Source organism: Arachis hypogaea, chromosome 8 (assembly GCF_003086295.3).
Source record: "Arachis hypogaea cultivar Tifrunner chromosome 8, arahy.Tifrunner.gnm2.J5K5, whole genome shotgun sequence".
Lineage (NCBI taxonomy): Eukaryota > Viridiplantae > Streptophyta > Magnoliopsida > Fabales > Fabaceae > Arachis > Arachis hypogaea.
In genome coordinates this window covers 12,716,764-12,727,983 of record NC_092043.1, presented here as the reverse complement: position 1 = coordinate 12,727,983, position 11,220 = coordinate 12,716,764, and the positions used below count along the sequence as shown (strand labels likewise).

Here is an 11,220-nt window from a genome sequence, read left to right as displayed (position 1 = left end):
AATATATATATGTTCACATTTTTAAAGAGTTAAATGTCCATTGATCAAAAGAATAAAAATCTATTTATCTTTTTCTCTTTTTGATTATTACTCTTTCTTGTCACATAACTTTATCTCCGAAATTATTATTGATTCTTCCACTTTTATTCATGCATAATATACTCGTCATGTAATTTTTTTCCCACCGAAAAACTTTTCTTTTGAAACATATTAACATTTATTTTCATGAATTAAAAAATCTCAAAGAATAGTTTTCAAGTGATGAAATTATTTTTGTTACTATATAATTATTTATGTGCTTCTTTTTATCAGTTTAAATTTTTAAAAGAAGCGATTTCTTGACATAATAGTAGAATTCTATATTTAAAAAATTTATAGTTCGATTTTTAACGAATCTAAAAAAAATAAAAATATAAAACAAATAAAAAGATAAAAAAAGCCTATATAAAAAAATCAAACAAACCCAAAAAATACTTTTGTTTAAAGAAATATTAAATATATAACTATTTATATATTTCTTCCTATTAATTTAATTTTAAAAAAAAGATTTTTGACAAATTTTTATACGTGAGAAAGCACCTCAAAAACACCTCACACACCTCAAAAGTCATAATATAATAAACGCGCACCTCATCAAAAGGTATCTCAGAAATTGTGATGTTCACTTGTATTCTAATGTAGTAGTTAAGTTGTTAGTTAATTTCTCACTATTATCTGATATTAGTCATCTGTTATATATAGACTTATAACATATAATAATAAAAGTAAATATAAAATTGTTGTAACACATAAATTAAATAAGATATATAATGGTCATTATTATGTTATTATATTATCGCTAACGATTTATCATTAAAAATAATTTTTATTAACAATTAGTTTGAATAATATCGGAGTAATATTAAATTCATATGGTAACATACTCATGAAAGAAACGTAAAAATATTTTAGAACAATCAAAACAAAAGCCATAATAGAAGCCTTTCTACATAAAATTATGTGATTTTTTTTTCAATCGTGAGATTATTGCTAAATAATGGCATTGGCATGAAACTAAAAAAGGGAAAATCTTGAGATCATTGATAACTCAATATATGTGTATATAGTATACTACTATATATTTCAATTACTTGCCATTAACATATAATTGGCAAAAGGTGACGATTAGAGATAGAGTTAAAAAGAAAATAAAAAAATGGTAGTATATACATACATGCCCCTGGTTTTGCACTTGCCATATTTAGAAATGTTAGGTTTTGTGCTGCTTGTTTTTGTTTCCATGAATCCATACAAGGGGCGACTAGGGTTTCATCCATCATTTGGTTTATATATATATTTCACACATTGATTATTGCCAGGCTATAGTTCTGTTTTTTAATACCTATACCCAGATGCCCTCGTATAATTATTGTAGACTTAATTAAATAAACGGAGAATCATATATGAATATACACACGGGTTTAGTTTAAGGTGGAACCTCAGGTGCAGTCGACTTTATGTGAAGTTGATATCTGAGAGCTGTTAGATGAAAATTTAGTCAAATCAGTCAAATCATCTAACGACTATCAGATATCAACTTCACGTATAGTCGACAGCACCTGAGTTTTTATCTTAGTTTAATCATCTTATTTTATTTCGGAAACAAATATGAAAAATCATTTGTCAAGAGAATGCATTTAGACATTGGTTCCGATACAAAAATAGAGAATATTATTAGGAGACACAAAAATTTATTTGGTTGTAGAGATAGAAATATAAATAAAAAAATGCATTTATTTTTTTAGTTTAATTTTAATAATCGTTTTTTTATGACTATTTATATAGTTAATATAAAGAATAGTTATTTTTGCTAATATGGCGTTATATGATTGGATGTATGTATAAAACGATTTAATATTGATAGTACATCAAAATTAAAATATTATTTTTTAGTATTTTTAAAATTGAAGATATAAAATATCTGTTTTGGTTTCTTTATTTATAATATGTAAGAGAGGGTAAAGGAATATGTTACACTAGCTAATGGCAAATTAATGTTGATTATGGTCCGATGAGGATGAATGTTCATTAGCTATATAAGTTCTTGAATCAAGTGATGGACCCATGATGTATGATTGATTATTATATGCGATATTTATAAATAAGATTTTCTTCTGATACTCATGATGGACATTTGTATCAATGTGAAAGTTTAATCATTTTTAAAGTGACAAGATATTCGTTAAGGTAAAGATTTTGCAAGAAAAAGTTCACTCGTGTATATGTCCTTAAATTTAATTTAGTAATATTTCAAATATTGAAATATAAATTAATTTAAGCTCACGCTTCAGATAGAGACCAAGCAAATTAAAGCAGAAAAGGACAGATAAATAGGTGCTTCAAGCTTAAGTTGAGCATTATTAAGATTATGACATTTTATTTTTTTTGGAAAGAGTGGCAAATATATAAGAAGTAATATAAATCAATTTAGATTAAAAAAATAATCAGTTTATTTGACTACTAAGGTAGTGTTTGGTGGAGAGACAAAGACAAAAAGACTAAAATTGAGAGATAGAGACTAAGAGACAGAAATTAAAATAAATCTTAGTATTCTGTTTGGTGTAAAATGGGAGACAAAAATTAAAACAAGAATAAAATTCTAATTTAATTTGTACAAAGAGTAAAATTGGAATTAATTAATTGAAATGAAAGTATTTTAGGTATAAAATGTTATTAAAGTTTCAGTCTCCATCTTTAAAAATTTTAGTCCCCGTGTCCCCACTTTTTAGAGGTATTGAAATACTGAAATTTTTGGGATAGACACAGAAATTTTAGTATCAATATTTGAACCAACAAACATAATACTGAGTCTCAGTCTCCTAATCTCTGTCTCAATACCTCAAAATAAACGCTACCTAAATATCAATCGTTTGAATATCGTCTTATATTTACACAAATTGATTTCACATCATATTTTTGGTGTAAATATAGAACTAAATTATATCACTGTGTATGAAAATTATTTATGTCATCAATCAATGTAGAAAGTAAGATTCATATATATGTATTATTTTTAGGATTTTTATATTTTGACTTTCTTATGAATATTGTTTGTTTACCGTGAGGCCTAATAGTAATAACAATTCTCACTTTTAAAAAATTGCACATCATTGACTATATAACTATATACTATAAGATGTTTATATATAATAAATATAAGTTTTGCACATTATTATTTTAGAAATATATTTATTTATTTATTTATAAAAATCGTATATCAACTTGTATGTGTGTGATATTAAAAAGAAACACACTAACATGTTAAACTTGAGAGGTTGTTTTTCATAAATTATTGGTGTGTTAAATTTATATGGTCCATATTCTTTGCTTAATAGGCTAGTAAGTGGAGCACAGTGCTATATTAAAAGCTCACTTTTATTTTTCTGTTTTAAATTACCACAAAACTATTTCTCACTTACATTATATTCACTACTGCAGAGCATTAAATCAATGAATGGAATTATGAATAATAATAATAAAAGATAGTAGTATAATTTCTGTTAGAGAAATGTTAAGATGATCAAAATTTATTGATTTTAGTTATTATTTAATTATTAATTTAATTATTTTAATTTAATAATCTAATAATATATTTTATTTTGTATTTTTAAATATTAATAGTTAATTGACAATAAAAAATAATAATAAATTTTGATAAACTTAGTTGTAGGAGTGTTCAAAATCGATCCAGACGGAATAAAATTAACCAACCGAAAATCGAAAAAACTGAAAAAAATCATATTTTGTTGTTTTTATTGCAATTCGGTTCGATTTTCAGTTTTGACATCGAAAATTCTAACCGAACCGAACCGGTTCACAAAAAATCTAACAAAACCAACCCTCTCTCCAAACGTGACCTAAACCTAGATGCCGCTCAAAACACTCACTTTGAGTGTCTACTCTCAAAAGTCAAAATTCACCCCATCGGCGAACCCACTTCTTTCCAGCACCTCCGAGCGTCGGCGAACCCCTTCCTCCCACCACCTTCCAGCACCGCCGAACCTTTCCTCCCAGCACCATTCAGCACCAGCTAGCAATACCATCGCAGACATTGCGCCACCCGACAGCCAGCACCACCCCTGCCGCCGTTTCTATCCTCGCGGAGACAGCACCACTCAGCCACCCACAACATCGTTTCTGGTCTTGTGGACAGCATCCAGCCATTGAGTTAAGTCAGATATGGAACCTCCGAGTCAGGTATTCAATTGTTCAATAATTATTGATTTATTATTGTTGCTTGTTGTTCATTGTTGTTCAATTTTCATTTCAGTGTATATTTGTTGCTGATTGTTGTTCATTGTTTAATTTATTTGTTGTTGATTTACTGAAATTGCTTCTGATTATTGTTTATTGTTTAATTTATTTGTTGTTGATTTACTGAAATCGCTTTTGATTGTTGTTCGTTGTTTATTGTTCAATGTATTGTTCAATGTTCAATGTATTTGTTGTTGTGTTTTTGCTTCTGATTTTTTAATTATTTGTTGTGGTATTTTTACTTTTGATTGTTGTTCATTTGTTGTTGTGCCTTTGCTTTTGATTTTTTAATTATTTATTTTTTTTCTTTTCAAATTACTAGTAAATTTATTTTGTTGTTGAATTTATTGGTTTATGCAGTTTGATATCAGTTCAATTGAGAATATGGGTGATACTGGATTGCTTGATGTGCCAGTTTCTCTTCCGAATGAATCTACGAGTATCAGATCTTCGACTGCATTGTCTACTGCACCAGCTCTTCGTAGAAACACAAGAAAGCTTGCTAGTAGAGGTTGAGAGAAGAGGCGGTCTGTTGAATAAGCTCCTATTAATGACACCATTGAAATTGAGACCGACGATGGTAAGAGAAAGACTTGTTGACCTTGGTCTTGGACATGGGATCACTTTACTAAAGGTGAAACTAATAAACTACAGTACCCTAGAGCTAAATGTAATTGGTGTGGGGCTAGTTATGCTTGTGATGCATATAAAAATGGAACCAGTAACATGAAAAATCACTTTCTGTCGCAATGCGAAAAATTTTCGAAGGAGACTTTAGATCTTACTCAAGATTCTTTGGTTTCAAGATATGTAAAAAGATGATATGAAAGGGATAAGTAGTTCACTTTCTGCCGTGTCATTTGATATTGATCTTTGTAGACAAGCACTTGCTAGAATGATTATTGTGGATGAACTACCTTTTTCGCATGTTGAGAGGGAAGATTTTCGTTATTATATGAGTTGTTTGCAACCCAAGTTTTCAATTCCTAGAAAGCTCAAAGTTGCTAGGAATTGTTGGAAGCTTTATTTGAATGAAAAAATTAAGTTGAAGTTTGTTTTTAATCAACCAAATTAAAATGTTTGTTTGACATCTAATTGCTAGTCATCTATGCAAAATTTGAACTATCTTTACCTTACTGCTCATTACATTAATGCTAGTTGAAAACTGCAAAAAAGAATTTTGAATTTTTGTGCTAACAAGAATCACAAGGAAAAACAATTGGTAGGAAGATGGAGAGATTTTTGTTGGGATGAGGGATATCACGAATTTTTTTTATAACTGTTGATAATTCTAGTTCAAATGATGTTGCACTTTCTTACTTGAAAAGTAAAATGGAAGATCGGAACTCACATCCATTAAAAGGAGAGTTTTTGCATGTTAGATGTTATGCATATATTTTAAATCTTGTTGTGAATGATGGGTTGAAGAAATATATGATTAAATTTTAAAGATTAAGAATTCAATTAGGCATGTGCGTGCATCACTAGATCGTACCGAGAGGTTTATGACTATGATTAAGGAAGCTAGAATTCTGAAAAAAGGCTCTGTGTATTTAGATGTTCATATCAAATAAAGGGTTTGTTTGGGTGAGCTTTTAAAAAAAGATCTTTTTTCGAGTTATCTTTTTTTAAAAGATCTTATAGAGAAGTAAAAGTAATTTTATGTTTGGATATCTCATGTAAAAAGGTCTTTTTATCTATCAATTATGTTTGGGTATAACAATATAAAAATAATTTTTTGTTTATTTATTATATGAAAAACATCTCTTTTTTTAAGAAAAAAGATCTTTAAAAAAAAGATGTAAATTACAGCTTCTCAAAAAAGATATTTTTTTATTTTACTAGTACTTTTATTTTTACTACTAGAAATTTACCAAACACATTAAAAAATAAAAAGATATTTTTTCATTAAAAAAAAATATTTTTTAACAAAATAATAGTGCCCAAATATGCACAAAATTTTACATTTTTAATACTTGAAAGTGCTTTGAAGTTTCAAAAGGCATTTAAAAGATTGGGGGAGAGAGATTCAAAATATGTTATGATAGTTGGTGGGATTCCTAAGTTTGAAGATTGGGAGAATGTAAAATATTTTATCAAGTTTTTAAAAATATTTTATAATATAACCAACAAAGTTTCTGGTTCAACATTTGTGACATCTTCTCAACATTTTAATAACTTTTGTAAAATATTATCTACACTTAAGCATTGGATGGAAAACTTAGATTCGATACTTTTAGGTATGGCTGAAAAAATGAAGCCCAAGTATAATAAGTATTGAAAAAATATAAAAAACACAAATATAATGATTTTTATTGTAGTGGTTCTTGATCCTAGGTATAAGTTTCAGTTGATTAAGTGGAATTTTGATAAGTTGTATGAAAAAAAAATACTGAATTCTTGACTTCAAAGGTGAAGGAGACGCTTTTCAAGGTGTTTGATAGTTATAGGCTGTTTGGTGGGATTGATAACTACCAAAGATCTACTCGTCAAGATCCTCTTGAAATTGGCACACAAGAACTTGATGCACATAAAACTTTTTTTGCTATAGAATTTGAGAAGGAAATGCAATTCAATGAGAGTGTTAACAAGAATGAGGTAAATTTATATCTTATTGGGGTCTTAGAGAAGAGTGGCGTACAATTTGACATTCTAAACCGGTGGAAAGTGAATTCTACTATATATATAATTTTTTAGCAGATTGCAAGAGACGTCTTAGCCATGCCAGTTTTCACAGTAGTTTTTAGTATTGGAGGAAAGGTATTCAATAATTATAGGAGTTCTCTAATTCTGATGACAGTTGAAGCATTAATTTGAATATAAAATTAGCTCCGAACCTCTCCAAAATTTGTTCTTGAGGAACCCAATGAAGAATTGAAAAAGTTATAATTAGGTATGGTTAAGATTCGATTGATAATTTTTTTTATTTTTAATCTAATTTTTATATATTATTTGTTATGATTGTTCTTTATTTTATATATTTTTTAGAAGTTGCACCCACTTCTAACCCTAATGAAAAAATGTTGGTATGAAATCTGATTGAGTACATTTTGTTATAGTATGAATTGTTCTCTTTATTATTAGAATGTATAAGTAGATTGGAATGTTTTTTTACTGGTATTATTATTATTATTATTATTATTATTATTATTATTATTATTATTATTTAACTGTCTTTTTATTTTAGATTGGTTTATTTAAAGAAGTTTAGCTATTTTGTTAGAAAGGACATCAAATGTGACTATTTTTTGTTGAAAATTTATATTTATTTTTTATTATATTAATTATTGAACTTTTAAACTTTTTTAATTGTCGTATTTTAATTTTTTGTTGTTGAATTTTATTGAATCAAAACTTTGTTAGTTATTATATATCTATATTTGTTGATTTTAATATTATAACATTGTAAAATAGTATAATAATTTTTTTTGTATAAACGTACTAAAAAAATCAAATAAATCGAACTATAATTTAATTAAATAATTAAATCGAATATATTTTTTTAAAATCGAACCAAATTATACCGCAAATATTCTTGTTTAGATGAATTATTAGACTTATTTAACAGAAGAAAAAAAAGGAATGCGCGGTGTAACCGTGTGATTTATCATTTAATAGCGGTAAAATGCGAGGAAATGAGAGAGTATGTGGGCCTGATGAATTAGCATATTTAGTATAGTTGTGGAAAAGTACAAAGTTCCACGAAAAGAAGTGGTTGTTTCGTCGCTTTGCGCCGTATTAGCCAAGTTTATAAATTGACCACCCAGTCACAGTGAGACATACCAATACCAATTATTATTAATTCTTTTATTATTATTATTATTATTATTATTATTATTATTATTTGGGGGCAACTTTTTCTTTTATATAAAGAGTTACCGGCCATAGCCAGAAGGCATCACGTACCACAATCCGTTGTTTCTTTCTCTTCTTTCTTCTTTGCTTGCTTCCTGGGAATATGAAGAATCATGAGAATAATGTGGTAGGTCCTGATGTGATGCTAATTGCATTAGCAGCATCCATTCCAAATGCAGCCGTTTTTGGGGGCTTTCTCAATCTCTCTTCTTCACAGATCAAAGACACTAACAACTGGATTGATTCAATCAGAGCTTCTTCTCCAACTCGCACTAGATCATCTTCTTCTTCCGATAACCAAGACAAAATTAATTCTTGGATGGTATATAACTAACACATCATCATCCATCATCTCTATCTGTTGTATATATTCATATTTACTCAATTCCATACTCTGTATTGATTGCTGCACAGCTCTATCATCCTTCGGCGCTGAACATGTTTGATCAGATAGCATATAACATGAAAGGGAAGAAGATTGTAACCTTTCTTGACTACGATGGAACTCTGTCCCCTATTGTTGCCGATCCTGATAAAGCTTTCATGACCAAAAAGGTTCCTTCTTCTCATTACTTCCTTTTTCTTCTCATTCAATCCATTTACTCACTCACTCACTCTATCCGATTGGTTCTTGCTTCAGATGAGAGCCACGCTGAAGGACATAGCAAGGCATTTCCCCACCGCAATCGTCACCGGAAGGTGCAGAGACAAGGTACATTTTGTTTCTTAAACAAAATAAGTTAACTTTACGCAAAGTTAACTGCACCTGAGTTTCCACCTATATATATATTTGTGTTGTTTGTTGATGGTTTCTGATATTCTATTTTCAGGTGTATAGCTTTGTGAAATTGGCACAACTTTACTACGCAGGAAGCCATGGAATGGACATAAAGGGGCCAACAAAAAGCCGAACTCCAAATAAAGTCAGTCATAACTTCTCTATCTATCTATCTATGGAACCGATCAATTCACTGCTTCTTTCTTCTTACCTTGCTTGCTATGATTTCATTCATTTGTTGCAGGGAAATGATAAAGCACTGCTTTGCCAACCTGCTAGTAAATTCCTGCCTATGATAGAAGAGGTTTCATTTGTTTCATTTTCTTTCTTTTCTTTTTCTAATCTTAGATTTTCAATTTGACTAAGTAAATTAAGTGTGTCATTATCAGGTGTACAAGATCTTATTAGAAAAAACAAAGAGCGTCCCAGGGGCTAAGGTAGAGAACAACAAATTCTGTTTGTCCGTTCACTTTCGTTGTGTTGACGAAAAGGTACTATAGTTATAGTGATTCTGTCCTATCAATTTTCATTCTTTAATTATCCTAAACTATTCATTGATTGGTTACACCCCTGTTTTTTCATCAGTGTTGGGCTGCATTGGCGGAACAAGTTAGATTGGTGCTCAATGAGTACCCAAAACTAAAGCTAACCCAAGGAAGAAAAGTGCTTGAGATCCGTCCAACCATTAAATGGGACAAGGGAAAAGCTCTTGAATTCTTGTTAGAATCACTTGGTCAGTACCCAGTAGTAATAATTAATATTTCTTCCATAACATGCATAATGCATCTATCCCAATTAACCATCACTTTCATTGTAGGATATGACAATTCCAATGACGTTTTCCCAATTTATATTGGCGATGATCGTACAGACGAGGATGCTTTTAAGGTAAAAATAAATAATCAAACTTATTATATTTAATTAATTAATTAACCTACTTGTATTATATATCTAACTGACTTGTGTATGTACTCATAATCATCATCAGGTTTTGCGCAACAGAGGTCAAGGGATTGGAATTCTTGTTTCTAGAGTTCCAAAAGACACAGAAGCTTCGTACACTTTGAAGGATCCAGTAGAGGCAAGTTCCAACAAATAATTATTATTTATAAATCTAGTTTTTTTTCATTATTGTGAATCTGATCATCATTGCCCAACAAATATGTTCAGGTTGAGCAATTTTTGCGGCGTCTAGTGGAATGGAAAAGATCGAGTACACAGTGACATACACCAACAAGTGTATAGAGAGAGAGATTTATTCCATGAGTATTATTATTATTGTAGATTACCTACTCAAAATTTGATGAAGGTAGTGTATGAAATTGTATGTGTTAAAGTCCAAATGAATGGATATATATGATGAGCATATTGTGATCTTTGTTGGCAGTTTTGCATGCGCATGCGGATAGTGAAAGACAGATATTTTATGGCGCAGTATGTAGTAGTAGTTGTTGCAATTTGGGGGCTGGGGTCTCAATTGTACTTCTTACCCACTTATCGTACATGTGCCCAATGCCCATTTATATACTCAATTAAAAACCTCATTTACACTATCATCAATCACATAATATATAGTAATCTTTTTATTAATAATGATTTTATCTGTTAATATTATAATTTATAAGTATGAAGAGTACATAAAATTAGTCTCATATTTAAAATTTTTAAAAAAAATAAAGAATTTATAAGATAAGAAATTTATTAATTTACCATGTATAATAAAATTCTAATTCACACACGCAAACAACAATGCGATAGTTACATTTTTGGTGGTTAGAAAAAAACATTTCTTCTAAAAGTTAAATTGTTAAAATAAAACCATATAAGTATTTATTTATATATCTAATGGTATGGTAATGACAATTGTTGAGTGGCGTTCTGAATTATTAATTTGGAGGTGGATTGTGGCACAGATTGGAGTTTGTTGGTATGAGACAGTAACCAAATGTAAAGAAAATAAAGTTATTGATGTGAGTGAGGTCTTTGGGAGTGTGGCTTATTCAGTTAGATAACCAATGAAGTGAATGCTAGAGAAAATTGAAGATACCAAAGCCACGTGAAATCTAGAATTTGATGTATCTTACCCTCACTTCCACAAGCAGAGCCACATGTTAGAGTGGACACGTAACAGTTGTCAAGATTCTTATGGGCACTAGTTAAAATTAGAAAAAATAGTTAATATTTATGTTTTGTTTGGCTGTGAATAAAAAAATGAAAAGAAAAAAGCAAACAAAAAAAATAGAAAAGAAAAAATAAAAATATAAGTTTTTTTTATGTGCTTGGATAAAGAGAAA

General features: G+C 29.2%; 1 protein-coding gene across 1 annotated transcript; it reads left to right on the top strand.

Annotated features, from left to right (window-relative positions):
• The first annotated feature begins 8,074 nt into the window (after positions 1-8,074).
• On the top strand, positions 8,075-10,302 carry LOC112706160 (probable trehalose-phosphate phosphatase J). Its single transcript, XM_025757318.3, has 10 exons — positions 8,075-8,470; positions 8,563-8,703; positions 8,789-8,860; positions 8,979-9,071; positions 9,171-9,230; positions 9,316-9,417; positions 9,512-9,659; positions 9,744-9,814; positions 9,915-10,007; positions 10,097-10,302. Exons 1-10 carry the CDS (start codon positions 8,252-8,254, stop codon positions 10,148-10,150), a joined length of 1,053 nt encoding a protein of 350 aa, XP_025613103.1. The 5' UTR covers positions 8,075-8,251; the 3' UTR covers positions 10,151-10,302.
• Positions 10,303-11,220: the final 918 nt, after the last annotated feature.